Source organism: Clinocottus analis, unplaced genomic scaffold (assembly GCF_023055335.1).
Source record: "Clinocottus analis isolate CAN_PGR_092001 unplaced genomic scaffold, fCliAna1.0.p SCAF_19, whole genome shotgun sequence".
Taxonomy (NCBI): domain Eukaryota; kingdom Metazoa; phylum Chordata; class Actinopteri; order Perciformes; family Cottidae; genus Clinocottus; species Clinocottus analis.
This window is the reverse complement of record NW_027175920.1, coordinates 4,855,001-4,878,642: the sequence shown is the minus strand read 5'-3', so window position 1 is coordinate 4,878,642 and position 23,642 is coordinate 4,855,001. Positions and strand designations below refer to the sequence as shown.

The window sequence follows — 23,642 nt, the reverse complement described above, 5'->3', positions numbered from 1 at the left end:
CTTTCTCTCCAAAAGCAGAGGCACCACTCTGCTGTAGACACCTTCCCATCCTTGTAGCTGTCACAGGAGTTGAAGAAGGGTCGAATGCAGACCTCGTACTTATCCAGGTTAATAGCAGCCAGCTCAGCCTGGTCCAGATACAGGTCACTGTTAGTGTCCAGCCTTGAGAACATCCAGCCGATGGAGTCCTTGCAGCTGGCTACAAGGCTCTTGTCGAGCACTGTCAGCAAAAAAAAAAAAAAGCATTGCACTTCAGTTTCTTTCTGTTTAGACTACACTTCCTCACACAGACAATTGAATTGTAAGTTTGACAAAAAAACTGCGTCGTGAGTTTCTAACCTGAAGCGGTGCCAGCTCTGAGCTTGCCAGAGTTATTCTGCTTTGCGTTTCCATGAAGGAGTTGGAACCAATCTCTCAGCCGGTCTCCCAAGTCTGCCAGGTCCTGGCCAGTGCAGCTCTCTGAGGGAGCCCAAAAAAAAGGGAATCCCAGCATTCAAAACCTTGGCAGACACTTAACAGCAATCTGACTCTGCTGATGTACAGTGAACAGAATCAAACGCAGAGGTTTCACTCATGTGTAAAGCTGTCGAGGTTCATGCTGTCATTCATAGGTATATGATCTGCTACTCAAAGAAAACATTATTTTGCGATTGATTTTCACGGCCTGAAATTGCTGTTATCCAATAGGAATCCATTCCAGTCTTAGGCTAAGCAGCAGATAAAAAACAAGAGTAACATTTCATCCTTTTGATCAATTGGCATATTTACGAGCTTGGACAATCAATACGGTTTGCCTGCAATGATAGATAGTGTACACTCTAAATAATGAACCACTACAGGATTGAAAGAGCATTTTAACCACATGGGGGATATTTGGCTAACAGTAATGTCTGAAATTGGTGAGTATTGATCCTAAATGTGGAACACTGTGTTGATTAGTCCTCTCCTACTGACAGCATGCTGTGAGTGAAGCATCACAGCTCCTTTTTTTTGACTCATGAAAGGGAGGACTTCCGTGCACAAAAGGAATCCCAAAATTAAGACAGAGAAAAGAAGGTAAAAAAAAGGCCACTTGCCACGTTTGGTGTCAGTATTTGAGAGGGTAATGGGGGCTGTGGCGCAGGGGCAGAAACCAGCACACATGATGCTCAGCTCTTTGCCTGTGAGGCAGGCCTGCTGCTCCAGCTTACACTGTGAGGAGAAAGAGACAGTTCAAATATTTATGGAGGTGACCGCAGGAAAAAGAGATTGCTCATTCAGATGAGACACAGCACTTTCCAAAAGGCAGCAAGAATGAGCTTTCATTTTCCAGCCAGCCTTCTTATGCAAGGTCAAAATTAAAAACTATACATAAATCAATAAAGAGTCCTGGCAGAGGCCGGTGTACGGTGATGCCGCTAAAAAACGCTGTCAGTCATTAATCACACAGCCGGGTTGAGCCGGCGCGAGCAGTGATGAACTGTGCTGCCCTGCTGCGTCCACGTATATGTCATCGCAGCAGGAAACAGCTCTTGACTGGACTCCTCTCATTATTTAAAACGATGACACGAGCGCTTTCAATTTCTTTCTAAGGGTTTTTTTTTTTTTTATCGTTAGAAGAATCCATTAATAGAGTAGAAATATACTGTATGTATTCCAAGTAAAAGGCAGAGTGCTTTTAGAGTGAGATGCTGGTGCAGAATATTTCAATTTACCTCGGAGGCGTAGTTGTGTCCATCAGAGCCGCATACAGGTGAGGAGGCAACAGGACACGGCTTGCAGCCGCTCTCATGAGCCTCCAGCTGCTCGGACTGTTTGCCTCTGATAATTACAGGAACAAGGGAAAAAGTTAAATTGTCAGTCCTGGTTTTATTTTCCCAGGTTTTTAGAATATGTGTTACTGAGATGCCAACCCACTACTATTATAGAGGTGAATGGGTTTACCATGTATCCATCTTAATTTAGCAAATTAGGACGCCAAAATGTGTTAATTAGCAACACAAAGTAAAGCTCAGGCTGATGGATATGTCATTAGTTTTGGGGTAATTTGTCCATTAATCATTAAGTACAAGTTTTATTTAAATCTTGGACAAAAATGTCATGTCAATCAATCCAATGGTTGTTGAGATATTAAAGTCAAAGTCATGAAACGAATGACCGACATGTGTGGCTCAAAGCTCAAAGCATCTCTTTCCAGAAACATTGATCCTGCCACACGCTGTCAACAGTTTTCATGGTGACTATTTCTTTAGTAGAGTATTTTCAAAGGCAACAGTTGACAGAGAGGTCTGAGCATCAGATAATGCCAGTCCGTCTTCCACAGTGGTCAAAAGAAATGCGGACCGACTCTAGGAGAGCTGAGTCACTGCCCAGCTAAGAAACTCACTTATGTCTCATTTCTTTGAAAAAAAAAAAAAACTTGCACTGGAGCACTGAACATACTTCTAGTTGCTTGTTCTAGTTTCTGATGACATCTTGCTCAACACTTATTGTTGTTCATTTGATCTGGACAAAATAATCTGCAAAATAATTGTAACGAGACGTTGATGAAGTAAATGTTCCAATCGCTTTCACTGTGCTGGGATGGCAACAGAAACCAGAGTGGCTGATATCTTCGATCTCAGGTAAACAAAACCAGAATTGTCTGCAGTTGCCTGTTGGTATTTGAAAGCACTGTTTCGTGAAATCCCACTTGCTTGCTCTCCTCTGATTGACTTTGTGTTCAGTGAGCAGCGCCTCGCGGTACGGCTTCTGAGGCGCTACATAATGATGCCGCGATGCTTTAGCGTGGTTGCGTTCGTGCTTATTATCCATTATTCGACACAGTCTCTCTCATCTCTGGAGTGACTCTGTAAATGAAGCGCTTTATTGAAAAAGATAAGCGCCTGTTGCAGCAGATAGACTTTGAAGGTGGTAATAATTCACTTCATTAATTCCTTTCAGACTGCAACCCTGCTCATTTGTTTTCCAGTCAAAGTGGAATAAATGGGTGAAGGTCTAAATAAATGCTTTTTAGTGAGCTTTACACGGAAAACGAAAGGGTCCCTGTGAAGGTGGGATTAAATGACCACAATGTGGAAGTGTTTTCTATTAGCTATAGCTGTCACGGTTTCAACCCAAACCACCTGCCAACCATTAATTCCAAGCTGCCCTCTTATCGTCATGGGAAGTTTAGTGAAGTATTATTTCCGGGAGTCGGGCACACGGTGTACTCCATGATCAAGTGGTTTAAGATGTGAGAACACTGTTGCTTAGCGATGGGGGGATAAGATTGAAGTTACCTCGCACCTTTAGTTTCCTTTTGTGTGTTTTTCAAGGTACGATAAAAAAAAAAAAAGTTAACTTTACGACAAAATAGATAGACCCCTCTTAAAAATTAACATTAGCTCCACAACTGTTTCAAAACGTTATACATCATAACATGTAGCTGCCACTGACCCAATCAATCCCACTTCAACTATGTTTGTGGTCTCTAACTTTCAGGCTCTTCCTCTGCTGGCCACTAACCGTGTCCGTCTGTTCTTTGATGCTGAGTTGCATATTGCCTCAAGTGGATTCAAAACTTTTTTTTTGCTGAAATCATCTTCTCACAACTTAAACAACACAATTAGAGTATTACAAGCAGAAGCTCAAGAAAAAACGGTTCTCGTCATACATTTTTCCACCAGATGACCAGTGCTCACTCAAAGCGTATTTTAAACCTATGACATACTAGTTTATCACAAAATAAGTTTGGTGTGGCATTCAAATTGGCATTTTGCATTAATAACAGGAGACTAGATTTTACAGTCAGTTGTGACACATGTTTATGCATCAAATAACATTGGAGAACTAATCTGGTTGCTTTGTTCTGTGCAATTTGCAAGTTTTTTATTTCTTTCTTTTATTGTTTTTTAGATGTTCGTCGGCTGTATTTGACTAAATGACTATTTGAAATGTATTACATAACTGCAGCATATCAGGTATCATAATTGTCTGAACTTCTCCACATTGGAAGGCTGATATGAATGTTTTTACCCTCTCAGCTGCTTGTATTTACACTTGATATCATATGACAGGGACACAATGTAAGCCATGGTTGTTCAGGATTGGCCAGATTTTAAATACACTGCTATGAATGCATGAAGCGAGACCAAATGCAGAGAATAATTGGGGCTCAAAGAAAAACGCAGCATACTGTTGCTGATCAGCCAGTTTCATGCTGTATGTGGCGCACAAACATATGAATCTGGTGTTGAGGATTATCACGTCCATGGAGCTGAGAAGTGCACTTTCATCTGATTTGATGACATGTTCCTATAAGTCTTAAATAAATGCATGAGCTCACAAACTGATGATCCGAGGTAATAGTGGCTTCATATTAATTAAATCCACTATTGGGAGTTTATTATACAGCATGCATTAGATTGGATCATGATGAGTCATGCATTAATCATTAATTCATCATAAAGTATGTACCCGTGACAGGTGTTATCCATTAGCATCCCTTTCATGTGTGGCGACATGACTTTTGAGTTTAAGTGGAGGCATGTAAGGATAAATAATGGCCATAAAGATTTTAATTTTACATGCAACTAAGTTTGAAGTTTGATCACTGCTAAAGAATTAATTATGACATCAAATACCACTGAACATAAAGCACTGCAATATGCTATTTTGAAAACCATCCATCTGAATGTGCGTGATATCCCTTCCCTCTGACTTGAGGACTCAACCTACCTGTGCTCCAGTTTCTTGCGATTGACACACATGGCCCTCTGGTAGCCCTGAGCGACGCACACCTTATGGCGGCTGCACTTCACATTCTGGCACGGGTCCTTGGTGGTGTCCACGGCTGCAAGCACAAAAACAACAACACTGCAAATCACCAGAGGTGTCAATCACAGCTGAGGTGTTTTGCTTTAATTCTCTCTTTTCTGTCACCTCCTGGAGAGAAAAAAATACAGAGCTTCCGGCTGTTGTTTTATATTCGTCTTCACAAGGAGCATGTGTTCGACAGATTGAAAGCAAACGAAAACAGCCAAATTTAAGTGCCGCATATTCAAATCGTTATATATTAACACGTTTGAACATGATCCTCCATCCTCTCTTTTCAACACGGGCGTCTGCAATGAATAAATTTTAAAAAAAAACGGGAAATGTGAAGAATATTCTAGCAGTTTGCACAAATGAGACCATTGATTTTACAGTCGGCATTGCTGAAAAACATGGAGGCCTCGCTGTCATTAGCGAGGCAGTCGGTCGTCAACGGCGCTGCCTGCAGTCTCCAACGACTATGTCTGATTGCCAGAAAGCCTGACAGCACTGATTGAGCATCTCTTTCTCTCGACTTGTCACATCTCACTTCCCCCATGTCAACTTATCACTGTCTCCCCGCGTCTTCTCTCTCTCTCTCTCTCTCTCTCTCTCTCTCTCTCTCTCTCTCTCTCTCTCTCATAAACACACACACAAACTCACTCCATCTTTGTCTCCCACGTTCCCTTTCATTCTATCCTCTTCCCTCCCTCCCCAGCTTATCTCTCTCTCATAGAGAGAGAGAGAGAGAGAGAGAGAGAGAGAGAGAGAGAGAGAGAGAGAGAGAGAGAGAGAGAGAGAGAGAGAAAGAGAGAGAGTTGAACTCTTCAACGCCAACCTCTCCTTCACTGATATAGACCGAGATGGAAATAGCATCGTGTCCTCCACCTTCCTCAGCCTCTGGTCAATGCCATCCCAAACTGCACGTCACACCATCACAGGCCATTTTCTTCCTTGCAGCGGAGGCCTCGGAAAAAAAACACACGGATGGATTTAAGAGTGAGTGGCAAGAGGCGGTCGGCGAGAGAATTTTTAAGCCGTGAAATCCTGAGTCAGCTTTGAGCAGCTGCTTTGCAGGCAACACGGTCAACAGACTAGGTGGCTGCCAGCCAGATTCCTGCAAATCCTAAGACTAGGTGGTACTTTGATGCTACAGCAGGGAGGTACAAGGGAACAGTGGATGACACGAAGATGCTGAGGGGATCCAAAAATACTGGTATGGAAGCTGGGTTGTCACGGCCTGTGGTGTTTTTGTTCTTTCAGACCAGGTGTGACAGCGAGCTGGTGACTGCAGCTCATAAAGAGCAGCACCACTTCCGAGCTTATAGCTTGTGATCCACGAGCCATTGTTCCACAATGTAAAGTTTATTGTGGAGGTGTTGGTTACCGTTTTTCTGGATAGCAGGAATCATATAGCTTTATTCGGACAAGGTTCTAAGTTACGTAGCGCTTATTTGTGGCTTTAGCACTCAACATTGGCAGGAAATCAAATTATTGTTGCATTTTTCCAACATCTATGTAAAAAATAATAATAATCAAAAAACCCATTTTTGTCATATACAAAATAATAAGTGGTCAAACCCACTCTTTCATACTACTACGTCATACTACTTCATCAAACATCATCATGAACATCATTCAAACATTAAACAGGTCACATTACCTGGTATTATAAAACCTGTGGATGGATTTTTCTGTTTTTTCTGTCATGAAAACCTCCTCAAGAATCACCTCAAACTGTCTACATACATTCTCATTTAGACTTTCCCTTCCAAACAAAGAGAGCAAAGACACAACATATTTTTACATCTCACATCAAATTACACCACTCAGGTTTTCCTCACGCTTTCTTCTAGCGTATCTCACAGAGACCACCAAAGTCTATTCCGTTGGTGGTTTCAGGGTACAAGGTTTAACATTCCATTTTGTTAATAACGGTTTCAGTCATGGACCATAAACCTTTATGTGGGCAGGGAACCACACTGAGTGTTATTTTTTAGTGGCGTAATATACCTTTAACCACTTTCTTCTGTGCCATTTTACAGTGACTGTACCTGCCGTCCACTCACAGAGACACCACACGCAGACTGCGCAGTGGGCCGTGCACTGCAGTCTGAATATATGAGGAAGAATAAAATAAAACTAGAAAGCCCTCAGGGGTACACCGGTACAAAGGCTCTCCAGAACTCTTCGTGTGTTAGTTTCATAATTGAAAATGTGTATCTGTATCTACAATATACTCATTCAGCGAGACAAAACATTTTGTATATTATATATGTCCAGAGATACCATGGCTTTGCATATATGAACAGATTTATATAGTAAACAAGCATATTGACAAATTGTAGTCCTGCTTTTTTTAGGAGAATATATTATCTGAGAACAATATCCCATCAGATGGCTTTATAGCTATTTTATAGCCGCAGCAGTACACTGAACCTGTAAATAAAATCATCTACATTTGGTTTTAATCGTTAAAAAATAACATGTCTAAAAAAATTAATGTGAGCCGCAGAGTGTGGAATCAACAAAAACAACAACAACTACTGTTTTCTCAGTTAACATTTAGTGAAGAGTGGATCAAATGTATAGAACGAGTGGTGGTAAATGCCTTCGTAAAAACAACGTAGAATAACGGAAATTAGTTGATACAGTGGCAAACGAAGCAAACCTTGGTCATGGAGACATACAACAGAACAACAAGGAACAACAGTAGCCTTGTCTCGCAATTATTCTTCATTTGGAGTCGTGTTTCTGGCCATCTGGTGAACACAAGTCCAATATTCATTCTCCTTTCATCTGTTTTTGGTCACCACCAACTCCTGAGGGAAATATCATTCTCTCTCGCGCTGTTACTGTGTTCACCAGCAAGTCCGTAACTGTGTCAGTTGGCTGTTTGGTGCCTTGAGAGCGTTCTCACTGCATAGTGCAGCCCTGTTGCGCCCAAAAAAACAACACTAATTAGAGCAGTGAGAGTGAATTAAAACAGCAAAGTTTTCCGAAAACGCTCTTTAGAGCTGTGGGGAGTTTCCACTACAAGTCACTCGTTTCACATAATGTAGTCATTTGGTAAATTCTGATTTAAAAAAAAGTTGATTACAGCTACTTTAAAGTAAACAACCTTTTAAGTAATCCAAGAAAAAAACATTTGCTTCTACGGCTCACAATTCTGGAGTTTGGGGTTGAAATACTGAGAGCCATGTCTTCGGGTTGTTGGATGTGAATCTCTAGCTGAAATATTCACTTCATAAAATAATTCCCATGGAAACACAGCGTGGTGTTTTCAGTATAGTTTCAGATGGCGATGTTACCTCTCTCATTGCATGTATGTATGTTCAGTATTTCAAGACATCAAGTCTGCCTCCAAGCAACAGCTTAAGACCAAACACGTCTCTCACACAGTATTCTTATACAACTCCTACATGCCGAGGATAAAATCCTAGCATAAGATTTAATTTGCATTAAAGCGCAAGTATGTTTTCCACCTCGCCCGCTCTGCTGGTTGTTTACATCACACTGCATTGGCAATTCAGTGCAGGGTCGGGACGTGTAAGGCCCATTATGGGTTTTGAATCCGCCTGCAATGATCTCGACAAAAGAGATGGAACCGCTATGAGCCTGTTTCCAATCTCTCGGAGACTATTATTAATATTATTTAACTGCCATCAAACACATAATATAACACGACTGCTTCCTCATCCATGAACAGCTTTCTTCCTGTTGTCTGCGAGTTCTCGACTCAACATTGCAGTTGGACAGGATCCTAAAAAAATCCATAAATTTGTTTTACATTCACATTGTCATAGTGTGCATTTAATAAAGCACTTTATTGGTTCTGGCCAAAGAAAAGAAGAGCCGCAAAAGACTCGTCAAGAAATAGTGGAACCCATCTGAAAACTAAAAGATTCAATGCTGATGAATATTAAAAGCATGAGAGACAGGCTTAAGAAAATTAGTTTCAACTGGATATGCAATTACTGTCATCTTAGAAGACGTTTTTATATCCGTCAATTTAATTGGTGGTCACTGTGTTTAAACAAGCTGCAGCTTTTATGCAACTCCCATGGAGCCATGACATTATTTACTCATAATTAAAAAGGATGCTACGCCTCTTCATGACACTTTATGTCTAAATAACTTCACAAAGGTGTACAAATGTCAGTGTAATTTTTTCTGTTTCGGCATTGGGTACGTTCATTTTATCGGCAAAAGAAGACGAGTAGAGGACGTCAAGGTCAATTACAGGTATTTGTAAAATGTGTAATATGAAATAGATGAATGCTTCAAATAAGCCCAGTTTGTTTTTTGCCTCTTCCTGCACTGTGATATTCATGTCTGTCTGTTATGTTTGTTTATTTCATTGTTTGAATTGTGCAAAATACAAAATAAAAATATGGCGACCCCTCTATTAAATCAGAGCAGTCGGCACCTTATTGTTTTCGTAATGGCCCTCAGACACTCTGAACAGCCGAGTTGACGTCTCAATCGGCTCACATTGCAAAAAGAACCAGAGGCGTCTGAAAGGCTCATATTAGGTCTTTTGTTCTATTCGAGGTTAGCGGGTACAACGTAGCGACGTCTCTGCTTTCCTGTTAAATTAGCGATAAAGAGGACCCTGATCAATTAACTGTGCAGAATTAGTCCCAGAGGGAGTTGGGACGAGGACGAAATCAATGGTATTCAAATGAACATCTCCCACACTACAGCAGGCGAGGCGTTTTCTTGAGACTGCATTAGTTATTCTCCCTGTTGTAAGAACAGATGCTGGGATAACGTCTGGAACTGCTGGTTTCTCACATCTTTCTCCTTCGAGGCAAATCTTCAAGACTATTTAATGTCTTGAGTGATGCTGCGTGGGTGTGTCGCTACGCCCGACCGCCCACATTCACCACGCAGCGGAAGCTCGCTGCTCACCCCAAGGGCCCGCTTGATTGGCTGAAACATGTATGAGCATTATCTTTATAATCTGAGCTGTGAAATGATGCGTCCACCACAGAAGAGTTAGCATTTAACAAGCTTAAGCCGCTGTTAAGTTACACAGTTGCATGTTGCAGTAGGTTTTTTTTGTTGAAACAATCACAGGTTTAGCTGACTGGCAGGCCAAAATGATAATTATAAAAAAATATATATACTGTATATGCACATTCACATGTGTTTATATACTGTATATTACACGCTATTTGCATTATCAAACATTATGTTGTGAACAAAGTGCTGAATTATTGTCTTTTATTATCCTACAGTATTGGCAATTGAACCTACCCTTTTCTGTTTATAGATTTAGGTGATTTAATTGTGTAGCTATATTTGTCTATTGTTGTATTTACACTCATTAACAGGTGTTAAATATGTATCTTCAGTTTGCCATATAATAAATCACATGCACTGACAAACAATTGTTTATTTACACACATGCAATTATGTATATCATGTACTTGGAATGGTGGTTTTGACCACGTAATGAATCGTATGTCCAATCCTCGCTTGTTAGCTCTCTTTTGCTCTACAAATGCTTCACCATATTCACCAGCTATTCCTATACTTTGATTTTCCTCTGTTTGATGCTGGACAGGTACAGCGAGTTTGAATAGCTTTTTCTCTGAATACGGTGCTGATGGGAGCGGAGAGAGAGAAAATCAAAAACAGCGGGCTGAGCAAAACAATGAGCTGAAAGATGCTAAGACGCAGCGTAGAGCTGAGAGGAACAGCAAAGTTGTGCGATAATAATCTGTAGGGTCCTCGCTCAAAGCGACATCCTTCGGTACAAGAAAAAATATCGATCTTCTCAAGAACTCAGTTCAACCCCTACACAGGAGTCAAGTGTCAACTGGGGAATTATTCACTTTTTACAAGCAGCACATTGTCCTCCTGAAAGTGTTGAATATTTCAAATGCAAAGCTCGATACTAGGATTGATTTTCTCCAATTTTTTAAAATATAATTTTGTATTTTAGTTTAATACAACAACAAAAAAGCCATTTTACTGAGATAACAATGTTCACCATTTTCACATAGCGTCGTCTTCCTCCTCCACGGCTGATTTTCTAACAGTGAGATTTTTTTTTCTTCCCCGACTAGAAACCCCATGGAGGTAAATGGAGCCTGGTGGGAGTTTGGAGTTGAGCCCTCAGCAACAAAGGCAATTATAGCAGGCTTTTGAAACTAATGGATCCGACTGAAGGCTCAGACTTTCCGTTCCTGAATCACAACGGTGTTCTCATCCTCCACAAGCGCCGACACTCCTGACCAGCGCTCCCCACATGCTGGGTGACCTTAGACAACTACTGCAATTAAGAAAAGCCATCACTTCTCTGCGTTGCACTATTTCGTTGTGTACAGCAGATGTAGAAAGGTAGCACTTAGCGCTGATTTTAGTATGCTGGTATTACAGAAGTTTTTTCTTCTTCTTTGAAGTAGAACTGGCCATTTAAGTAAAGCCATTTAAATATTTAAAGTCTTTGCAAACCGTATCTGCATATAGTGCCGCATACACTCTGAGTGGAAAACCCATTAAACGTACATTTAAACCAGACAGCCATCCTCATGTGTCCACAGAACATCTTTTCTAATCAGAGAAAATCAAACTTACTTTCATCAGAGCCTGTGTTCTCCTCCATGTTTTTGATGTAGTCATCCTGGAAAGAAAAGGGATTTGCATTAACGGATTTAATATTTCATTTTTGATAAAACACTGGAGGAAATTTGCTTTGGCACTCATTCTTAATAGGAATTCAGAAAACATAAATGATGAAGGAAGATTACAGAAACGATGAATGACTGTGATTTTAGCAATTCAAATACATTTAAATTTTATGTTGAATAGACGGGTTTAAAAAAACAATTTTTCACAACACACAAAACATAAAGGAGTTTTTTTTCAATTCAATGTTGAATTCTATTAAGTTCATTTCTGTGAACATTTACATTCACCATATTTTTTGTTTGCTTGACTGATTAATCTTTATTTCCATCTTTGAGTTAAAGTACATAATAAAAACTAGAAACAGAAGTGTATCCAAGGACTTACACCCCCAAGAAATAATCATTCATGTCAAAAATAGATTAAATTTCCCACTCAGGCATGTTATTTATCGCGATCGCTGTCAAGGTTTTGCACTTTTGCTGATGACATCCAAATGTACTTTACAACGTATATTAAATTAAGAATGTGAGTGGATAAAAGTTTGCCAGAATATTAGCATCCATAACTCCTAACTTTTACTTATTTGTATCCGGGTTTTTTTATGATGCAATTCTACCGTTTACTGTAATGCTGCTGAGTCGTTTTTGTCTTTATCTGCTGATGATTAAAGTGTTATCTTATCATTGTTTCAGAGTTAAGTTTTGGACTACACACTAAGCAGTAGCCCTGTTTTGTCCAGACCCTCCTGGAGGGGACTCTCCCTCTGAGGAACCTTCGTACAGTGTGAATGTCCTGAGGAGATCAGACGAGCCGACTTACTGTCTTCTTAGAAAATAACGACATTTCATCACTCGGCTCTCAAATGTATTTGTAGTTTCCAAGTCTGTTTTTTTTTTTTTCTCCATCCATGAAATTTATATGTTAGTCGTTCAGTTTTGTAGGAATAAACTGTCACTGACGAATGTTTAGAGAATTACAACTTTTTACATAAACTCCAGAAGGTAATAGTTTGATCTTTTGGGAAATTTGCTTATTCACCTTTATTGAACATTGTCTCATCTCTGCGTGCTAAATGTGTAGCTGGAACCATCAGGCGATGAACTTAACTTAGCACAAATACTGGAAACAGGGAGAAACCGCGAGCCTGGCTCCGTCCAAACATCTTTTTTTACATTTTGGCTATGCAAGAAAATGAGTAAGCATATATCCCAAAATGTCAGACAGGTTCTTTAAATGTTATATTAGAGTTATTGTGGTTGCTGTTGTAGATCTATAACATTAAGTTAACTGCAAAAGACTTACAGCATTTCATAAAAAAAAAGACCTAGACTATCTTAGCTCCTGCACTGTTGCAGAGGGAATATTCGCAAACTAACTTTGGTTTTCAGATTGCGTCCCTGGCGGGGTGGCGCTGGAGCCATGATATAAATGCAGTGTCCCCCTGCTGCCCATTTCTCTCTGTGTGACAGGACAGAGAGGATCAACTATAAAGCGGTTACTACACGAAGCCGAGAGCGGACCCAGAGGATCAGGTCTGTTCAGTTTAGCTCAGTCTTATTCCACCCAGGGGACACAAAGACTGAACTCTCAAGTCAAGCTGAACAAGTTTAGCCGACGGCATTTTAACTACTGTGCACAGGCCGAGTAGTTTAATGGATAGTTTTAACTGAAGTGAATTGACATCAGAAAACACATTTTCATGTATGAACCATACAATATATTCTTTAAATATCGATACACTTCTTACTTTCTAGGAAGCAGTAGTTTGCATTTGGCTCTTGATGTCGATTTGACGTTATTTATGTTTTACATGTTATTGTCTTCAACACAGATTTTATCATATGTATTTTTTGAGCTTTAGCCAAGGTGACACCTGCAGCCAAATGGTGTCGTCAAGTCTGACACAGACAAGGCCACTGTACAAATTAACAAAAGAGACGAGACACTAACCTCGACTTCCTGTGGCAATGACAAGCAGCAGTGGGGGAGAAAGAAAGAAAGTCATTGTCAGAGAGGGAAAAAAAACACTTAAAAGTACTCAATTTGCTTCCATTCAGCATGCAAACAGTGGGTTGGTTTATTACAGTTATGGCAGCAGTTAAACTGTCAGCCCTTAATGCACGCTGATTGCAAATACATGCCTTAGTCTCGGTCTTCTCGGGGGACAACATAAGACATTCACAGAGGATTATGAGAGACTATTAAGCGAGGATGATCCGCTGCCACTTCTGTGAGCTGGCAGGGGTCCCGATCGCTAAGGGCTCATTCTGTGCTGTGTTTACAAGCCACTGCCAAACGCCAGCCTCCTGCCAGCTCAGAAGTTGTGGATAAGCCATGACATACCGCTTTTGCCTTGGAAAAAAATACAGGCAAATTGTTGGGAATCTTCAAAGTCAACAGGCAGATGTGATTTAGATGTTTTTTTTTAATGGTTCGCAGCAGACGCATAACGCACATTTACTAAGCATACCATTGACAACACAGACAGATAAAACTCCTGTAAAGTATAACCTTGAGTTAACAGGGGAGCGACTGCTTTCCTTTCATTCCATTTCACCGTCTTGGCTTCGGTCCAAGGGCATTACACATCAATACCCACCGCGGCCTCTGCCTGTGTGTTTCATCATTCAACGCTCCGGTGTGTTTTGAGAGAAATATAGCGCTGCATGGTTTATTTCAGCAACTCAACCCAGTAAATAAACCTAATTCTTACACACACACCCACACGGCCATACTTGTCTACTTAATATATCACTTTGAACAATTTACTGGCCCCACAAGGACAAGCCAAAAAGCCAACAGAAGGCTTTAAAAGGCTAAAGCAAGAATTCATCACCGAGCTGCAGCAGGAGTCTAGATTTCACCTCAGAGACTGTTTCTTAGTGCTAAGTAGTTTCTCTGCAGCTGTGAAAAAGTCCAGGTGCAACATAACGAGATGCAATATCACTATTTTATCTTCAAAATTCGCTGGAGTAAAAATAAACTTTAAATATGCCATATGTAAACGGTAAATGGACAGCTCTTCCAGTCTTCTGACCACTCAAAGCGCTTTAACACTTGTCGTCGACCCGGCTGAAAAAGATATCTACATATTTACATGGCATTTAAAAGGCTGTAACACTGAACTTTAAAAATGATTAAATAGTAATGCAAGAAATATAATTGCCAAGTCCTTAAATCAGCCACAGAATCGACTTCTGCAAATACTGGAAAAAAAATGTAAAATATCTAAGGAATCCCACACAAACCGACATCAAAGATACGACTGTAGCACGTCATCCGCCGGATGTAACGATTGCTTGATTAATTATTCGCACTCCTTCTGCAATTACCCAGCTCGCAGTGCTGCAGGGGCCGGTGGGAGTCCTACAGCGTGTCCTAAAGGCTTGAGTGCTTATCTTCTCCCAGCAGCAGTGTGACAGCAAGGACACCAGGCTCAGGCTGCATTTAGTCCTTCAACCAAGGTTGAGAGCTAATGCTGTCCCACTGAATCCCAGCCAGGCTGCTGCTAAAGTTCACAACAGGCCCAGACAAGAGGGAGGGAAGGAAGGAGGACGGGACAGATCAGGGAGTAAAAGGCGGGTATGATATTCATGGTGGAGGTCCCCTGAGTTATGTGAATCATATCACACACACCACCTCTTCTGCCATTTGTCAACAACGCTGTATCGCAGCCGGTGTAAAACAGAGCGAGGAGGCTAATGGAGCTTGACTACCCAGATGCTGCGACTGCTCCTCCTGGACCGCGCGCTGGTATTAGGCTGACAGCGTCGGCCGCAAGCCTGAGCGCGCCCCTTTCGAGTTAACATCTATCTCACCTCGACTGTCTGCTGGCGACATAAATACCACAGATAACCCTGAACCAGCCAACCCCAGCGTCACCCACTGCAACGCACGTGCACACACACACACCCATCCTGAGCACTGGCACCAAAGTCTTCATACACATCACATCGCAGCTCTCTGCATGACAGCCGTAAGGGTTAAGTTTTAAACCATTTAACGGCATGTCTGTGTCGTGTTGGGCAAGGAAATTGCTCTGCCGTTGTGAGTGTGTGAACTATTGGAGTGATGCTACAATTCTATACTCAGTATTGGTCTGAAAATACCAGAAACATTGGATCGGCTACCAGAAAAAACATATTAAAATCAAGAAAAGAAGACGAGGAGAAGAACATTCTGCAAAATCCTGTATACTCAACGACATTAAATTTAGAAATTGGACCTTTCTGCAATATCTGGCTACAGTTAGAGAGAGATTCTGGTTATGAAAAAACCTGGTTAAGGATGAACTAAGTTGGAGAAATATTTTGGTGAGGGTTAATATAAAATACAAACATTAATTGAAGGTTTGGTTTCCTGTGTGAACCTTAGAAGTATTACACATTTATTCACTATTCTAACTTCCATGACATCTCTGTCTGCGTTGGCACTGAAAGCTGGAATCATGTAATACAGACACAAATCCCTGGGATACGGCGCTGGGTGAAGCATGTGCATCAGCTTACTTCAAACGTCTGTAATGTGAACATCTTCATGGACGGTATCGGTGTTGGAGGCGTCGCGGAGGCGTCGTGAAATTTGTATGAGCAAAAGAAGTTTTGCTCATGTGTGTTGTGTGAGAAACTCTCTCAGATCCAAGCAGAGCAAATATTTTGATGGATGACCAATCATTTTTGGCATTTAAACAGATTTGATTTTTTGGAGAAAAAGAAATAAAAGTCAAACTTTAAGTCTTTGAAGTTTGACTTTGAGGAGCATTATACTAAAATGTTTTGTTTGATAGCCTTTTGTTTTCACAGGTTCATCACACACCTCTCTAAAGTCTTGTGTAACATGGCAGACGGCATAAAAATAGGTTACAGCTAATAATGAATAGAATTCACAAATGAAAACATAATAATAATTATCTTAAAGTTACTGTAGGGACGTGAAATAGTCTCAAGTTGATACTGATGCATCATATGACCCACATAAGAGAACGAGGCGATCGGTGAGAAGATACAGCCGGCTATGTGTGTCCCACTTCTAGCCAGAATGGTCTTGGAATTTGTTAAATTTAGTTTTTGCCCATGCAGCTTGCAGTCTTGGAGGTCAAGTGCAAATGCAGATGCCGCCCTGCATGCTTGAAACCTCTGAAACGCGGACCGCAAACTAAGTAGCAATTGAAAAGTGATGGGAGTGTCCATCTCCAAAGAGACAAAACAAAACAAGCAGAAAAGTCAAAGAAACGATTATGGACTCTGAGTGTGGGGCTGAGAGACGCCAGAGCACGACCTTCCTTTAGCTCGGTGGAGAAACGCTCACGGAAAAAAAGAAATGTCACAGTGAAAATCTGCATCTCCTCGCCCTGCTGCAATGATCCATCACGTGCATGCACACCGCTCGCTCCGTCACTGCAGCTCATCTGTCCCTGCAATGTGACAGGATCTGTTCGGTCTGGGTTTCTAGAGGACAGTAATGCACACAAACCTCACTCCAACCTTCAACTCACACACCTCTTGCTGCTTTAGAGAAAGCGCTGGAAATGGAGGAAACATGCGAGGTGGATGGCAAAGAATTCTTGAAAAGACGGGACATTTTATTATTTTCACACCTCCACACACACAAACGCACAAGTATATTATATCAGATAACGATCAGCGTAATCTCCTCTACAGCTGATATGATGATAAACTCCTCTGTGATTACAGAGCATCATATTTCATAATCTAATTCAGAGTGATCATGTTTTTTGTGGATTGATTCTTATCTATAGATTCAAACTGCCTCAATAACAAGGTCCTCCTGCCTCATAGGATTTCTGAGTTAGTCGAGAAGATGGATGATGCCACTCATGACTGTATGATACAAATAAAGTCATTGGTAGCTGCACATTAGCTTACATTAGCACAAAAACAGTATTAAAGGGGAAACAGCTAGCCTGGCTCCATCCAAAAACAACGGTTTTATACATTTGGTTATCTTTGATGAAGCCAGATTAGCTGTTTCCATTTTGATGAAGCCAATAAAACCAACATAACAAGCAATTTCCAAAAATATTGGCTTTCAAATGTATTTGACATAAACTGGTGAAACTATTGAACCGCCACAATCTGTATCTATAACTATTTAGTTAAATGCTACTTTGGATCCAGATTTGTAAAAAAAAAAAAGTACCAACAGCAAACAGGTCTTTAAAACCCCAGATTGCTTTAGTTCACAAGCTTAACAGATGAAATCCGTCTCACTCAGGGCAATGACTGCATGATTCATCATCCACAATATTCCTTGTTGATATTCTAAGGACACTATTTGCAGTGAAGACATCACTTAAGCAGCGGGATATGAGTTAGAGATTAAATGATGATCTGGACATTTAGCATTTCCACCCGTTGTCATTCATCTGGCTTCATGAAGTCATTTACTCTGGCAGCGACTGGATGAACGCAGGCTGATGGATAGACTGGTGATCCGGGTCATGTCAGTAATGAAGGGAGACCTGGGAGAGGCTCAGCTGATTGCTCCGCTCTGGTCCCGGGCCGTGTCATCCTATCGGATCACTGAGGTGTGTCTGCCTCTCAGAGTGGCAGGGCATTGTCAGCTCATCATTCCCCCGGTCAGTCATTTGCCAAGTGATGTGCTTTGCCTGATTAATGTTGCCGAATTAGCTACGTCTCCCTGCCTACCATAAATCGCTGCTAAAGGGCACACAGGCGGAGGCTGTCGTGGATCTACATTCCAGCCTCCGTGTCTCTGTAGTTACCAGGGAACAGTGGGAGCGGATCTCGCCTTTGCCATGTCATTATGGCGCCCCGATTCAGCTGGCTGGGGCCTCAGATGTGGAGGTAATGTCTCACTCTGTTCGTACTCCGCTGTCTTTGAAAACGCCGAAGAAATAGGAGAGACACTAATGGTGCAGACCCACCACAGATTGAAACCACTTACAAATGCATTAGAGTGTTCCAAAATGATGCCGTGTCTTTCGACCTGAACCCACTGGCTTTACAGCGGCAAAACATTTTCGCATGAACATGAGGCAGAAATCCTGTAGGAACATATTTTCACATCTCTTTTGATTCCACAGATCAAATCCAGCTTCCTACATCTTCAGCTCCTCAGTTTACTCTCATTGAACCGTGACAGGTCCACGATTTTCGACACCATATTGACTCTGACAGACGCTGACATGATCAATGACCGTATTACAGACTGTTCAAGGTGATTACATGCTGCGTATACGACAAAATGAGAAACCCACGCGCTTTACCGAACCCAAAATAAGAAACCCACAGAGAAAAATGGGGGTGTCTCGATTGCAACAAAACACTGGAGCATTATGGGATTAAGTCGCAACCCGGCAACACAGAGCTGGATCAAATTGATCATCTGAGCGCTTGTGCTCGGGGACCTGCAGGCAAAGGACACATGTTGTTTCACAAGGTAAGACGCCTGCCTGCAATGCAGTAGAGCACGGAGCTCATTCTGCAGCCGTCTCTCTGCACGTCTCTCTGCCCGCGCCACGAAGTAGCCACCTGTCAAGCGGGCATCCATCTGAAACATTTGCACTGCGTCGAAATGCAGAAGTAATCAGGCTGACTGGGGAGTTTGGCTCCTGCCTAAGAACGCACATGATCTAAATATCTGGCAATGACAACATTAGAGTCTCTTTGCAACATGAAACAAGACTCTTAAACATGAAAGAGGCTTTTCTTAGGAGCTGCTGCCTTCGGCTAATAAGACAACATTTCAGGAAGTTGCATCACAGAAATGAACCTTTCTCTTTCTCAGGAAGGCCCGTTAGCTGTGGTCTCCAAATCACTGATGAAGTGACACATCAAACAGTGGCCGGGCTAGCTTTTGCTGCAGCAGCCTCCGTAGTTGAATCAAGGCATTGCATGCTCTGAGAGATGCAGTAATTGGAGAGGGGAAGGACGGCGCGGATGCAGAGAAATGGATTCTGTTGAACCCCATTGCTGAGCCAAGCAGAACCCTGGAACGGCTGAGTCTCTGCAGCATCTTATCGCCCTCCCATCCCTCCATTTGCAAAACAAAGAAGCAGAAAGAGAGGAGGGAAGCCTTCAGGTTGAGCTCCACAGAGATGCCCCAAGGGAGATCTCAGCTTATGCAGGGCCGTCTTTACTGTGCTGAGCCATGCGGCTTCTGCATACAATATTAGCAGTAAAAACCCATAATAAGACACATTGAAGCGTGTGAGTCCACATAAACAGCAATACCTGATTCCAGTGTGCTTTTTCACTATAGCTAGACTCATCAGTATTGATCTGCAAACACAAAAAGTTATCAGCGTACATAAATAAATGAATGACCAAAATCAATATTGAATGTAGTGCAGGCTAAGAAAATAAATTCCACTCCAATAGACTCTTAACAAACAGACTTTGTTCCCTCAGAGAGAAAAACCTTGCAGGTTTTACTACTTAAAATACAAACTAGCTTTATAAATTAGTTATTAAAGAGTTGTGATCGATTTAGAAAATGTTTGATATTAAACAAACAATTAAAGAGCAGATTCAAGTCTGCTTCTTTTTATGAATCTTAATTATATTTGTGGTAAACTGTAAAATGAGAGCGATCTCGCACTTTGTTTTACAAATGTTACTGTCATTGTGCATGTTTTATGTATGTTAGGTTGCCATAGAAAGACTTTTTTTTTCAATCTAATTTTCTAATTCAATCTGCGCCATTTGAAGAAAAAACTTCAAATAGCACAGATTGTTCCCAAACAAAGATTCTGCCTACACGTCTTCTCAAGCTCTCCGACTTCGCTATGTGCTTCAATTTATTTTCTCTCCTTGCACAGGTAATGTTCATGCTGTGATGTGGTTTGTAAGAGGCAACTGCATCATTCTGAAGGGCTATTCACTCGAAAAGTGTGCAATTTTGGAGGCAAAAATGTCCTATTTTATGCTTCATTTACTTTGATCCACTAACATATATATTCTGATGCTTACGCATGCAGAACTCTCACAAGTGTTACCTTTATTATGAAACTCTCTATCGCAAACTTAGAGTGCCACAGAAAGTAAATGAGTCTGTAAATATTCAGAGACAAACTAACATGTTGGTTTTGGTCTTTTCTTGGTTTTTGCTGACATTGAGAAAAAAAAAACTCAATAACACCACCTGTCTTTTCCATAAACTGGACAGAACATTAACAGCCAAAGCTTGTGTAAAGATATCTTTTATACTGAGCCGCTGTGTAATCATTAAAGCGTGCTGTAGTGCTCTGTCAGCATGTGTGTTCAGCAAATCTCCAAACATTATGATTACAATATCATTTTACCACCATCTATCTTCGCCTGCAATTATCATCGTATTTGCTGTTTCCAAAATTTCCACAGCTATGCCTGCTGTTTGAATTAATTAGACTCCAATAATAAGTTCATACACGATACAGAGCTCTTTTACAACTGTCAGACATGTGAGTTTAGAGACCAGCAGCATGGTTAAGAAAAGATAATAATGATAACCATCCCAGTTAAAATACCGCAGGGATCTGCATGAGACAGCTCACAGGGGTAGCTAAGTTAAATATGCTAGCTGGCTGATTACATTTAATTCCCCCCGTCTGCCATGGCAATGAGAACAAATTGGGTTGTTGTGTCTGCTGATAGTACTAATCTCCCGCAGTGGCAGCGGGATATTACAGTCAAACAGGGAGCCACATTGAGATGGCACGTTATATGGCTTTAGGAAGGACTACATCACACACAAATGAGATTCTGTCGGGTTCTTCCAACTGAGAAAAAAGATAATAGCACGTTTGCGCTGCACCCTATTCCAGTATATACGATTAGCTTGATTAAGGTCATTTCAACATGACTTTGTACCATTCATTACTCTGCCAACGCGACAAATTAACAGTCTGCGTCTCTCTGTCACATACACACACACACACACGCACAACAAATGTATCGGACACAATGCCACACATACTAAATACAGCTTGAACGCGCACAGGATCTCAAGCCCTTCCAACCATGTCCTTGACTCCTCCCTGTTGGTCTGTCGGTTGATACAGAGAGGAGGCTCAGCTCGCCCTGCTCTTTCATATGCAGCTCTGGGACAGTCGAGCCAAAGGCAAACGAGCGTATGTCTCGTCCAACGTTCAAATCAAACACACAGAAGACGGCAGCAGAGGCCGATTCTCCCCAGGCAAGAGCGTGTCCTCAAAGTTTTTGTAACTGCCTGGCCTAATTGTACAGTACTTGTCCTGCTCTTTTAACAGCGAGTGAGTTGTGGCCTCAAGCAAAGAATCTATCAATGCCATGTTGAACCTGAGCACCTTGCATTATTACAGCTATTGTTACTGAACATAAGCGATATGTATGGCTGCGTTCGCTCAGGTTGTGTCTTTAGCACCAGTCGGTTGCTATAATGGAGGCATCAAACACACATCTATCAAAAAAACTAAAAAACACCCGTGGCAGATCTGAATATATTAAAGATAGCACTTTCCTGCAGACTAATATTTTCACCTGGTTGATAAATGCACAGATACATTTGCAGTTGTTTTTGCTTCAGGTTAATTAGTTTCCACAGACATAATTGAATGAGTTAAGCTAGTGACGCATGTTCTGAAGTGTTTACTGGTGGAAGAGTAATCTATAAGGTTTCCGCTTTGTGTGTGAGCGATAACAATAAAGCTCAGTGCCGTAAAGAGATAGAGGTGTCATTGTCATGGTGACAATAATGTGGGTTTCTTATTATGATCAGTCGATTATCAAGCTCCTGAAGTCTGTTCACGATATATTATATTTTATTTTAAAAAGATGGAAAATACATTTCTGACTTGAGCCTCAGTCGGGTATAGTAAATCTAAATTTCAGTAAATTGTCTCGAAACCTAAAATGTTCTGAATAACAAAAGTGTCTTCCGACTGGATCCTATTCACCAGCTGATATCAAATAAGCCGAAAGTATTTTACAAATATAGAAGATAATGTCTCATATTGATATGAACATATTGAACCAATGTTGCTGTCATCTTTTTGGGCCAGCCGTTTTATTTGAATCTGATTTTCCTTTTTATTTTTCCCACAATGTATTTTCCTCCATTTGCTTTTCAACCAGGCTGGCAGCTTAAATCCAGAGATGGACATAATGGTCCACACTGAAATATCTCAACATTTTGATGGCTTGACATGCAATTTGGCACAGGCATGCATGGCGCCCAGACAATCAGTTCTGCAAACGCTTGACTTTTCTCCTGGTGTCACCATGAAGTTGAAATTTGTATTTTTGCTAAACTGTAATAACTTTCTCCCTCAGCTGCACATGCTAACTAAGAAGGTGAACATGGTACACAAACCTGCTAAACATCTGCAGTTAGGCATGAATATAGACTCTTGGCCAAGTTTCTTAGTTCTTTTTACTTTTATGCAACAACAACTGTGTGATTTTTCATTTCTTGCATGACACTTCTGCATTCATTGAACCCAGGAAGCCGATAACCACTTTGGCAGAAACGAAAGGCGAAGCAGTAAACAATAAAAACCTAATGCTCTTATCAGTTTCCTTTATTGACTCATCGCGATGATATAGCTCTGTTTGCTTGCTAAAAAGCTGGATCCTTGATTGATTATTGGATGTGCCACCATTACAGCCATGAATGAAGACCGACTCAGCGGCGGAGTGGCAGCATTTATCGCTCTGCCTGCAGCAAGGAGTAGAGGAGCCTCACCAGTACAGACACAACTCTCAGGCAGATGCCACTATAAATAATGCATGAACAATAGAGCCAGAAGAGGAGCCTTCGAACAGCTAATTATTCAGCCCGACATTTCAGCAACTCACAGAGAAGTTAACGGCTAAATATGATGGAATTCAGGCCGTCATTGCTACTTGAGTGCGAGATGCAGCCAGGCTACAATATGAAACACATCAATCTACACGCACGGTCCTATCACAACAAAGAGATTCCTCGTACTGGACAAGCTGTGGAACATGCTGATGGAAAAAGCATTCCTGCTGTTCAAGGTAGCTGCTGAACTTCTCTCAGTGTTTCTTTAGCGTTTTTTGTTTTTTTTTGCAAAGCATGAACTGCTTTACAAAGAGTAGAGCTCTTCAACAGGAGCAACGCCACAACACAGCATCTCCTCTCAATTAGGAATCACCTCCATTTGTATTGAGAAGCCAACAGGAACTCCTTTCTTCTCCGTTTCCACTGACATTCACCTCCAGTGAAAGACGTGCATAGTAATGACGATGGGACAAGAAATCGTC

The 23,642-nt window shown here is 41.3% G+C and overlaps 1 protein-coding gene across 1 annotated transcript in view; it reads right to left on the bottom strand.

Moving 5' to 3' along the window:
* LOC137789859 (testican-2-like) overlaps window positions 1-23,642 on the bottom strand; it is a 36,157-nt gene that overhangs the window by 6,040 nt on the left and 6,475 nt on the right. Inside the window, exons 2-7 of the mRNA XM_068583713.1 lie at window positions 11,362-11,407; window positions 4,699-4,813; window positions 1,695-1,800; window positions 1,077-1,191; window positions 340-459; window positions 2-220 (exon numbers count right to left, since the gene is read on the bottom strand). Of these exons, the coding sequence (XP_068439814.1) occupies window positions 2-220; window positions 340-459; window positions 1,077-1,191; window positions 1,695-1,800; window positions 4,699-4,813; window positions 11,362-11,407 (721 nt within the window). The remainder of the gene's footprint in view (window position 1; window positions 221-339; window positions 460-1,076; window positions 1,192-1,694; window positions 1,801-4,698; window positions 4,814-11,361; window positions 11,408-23,642) is intronic.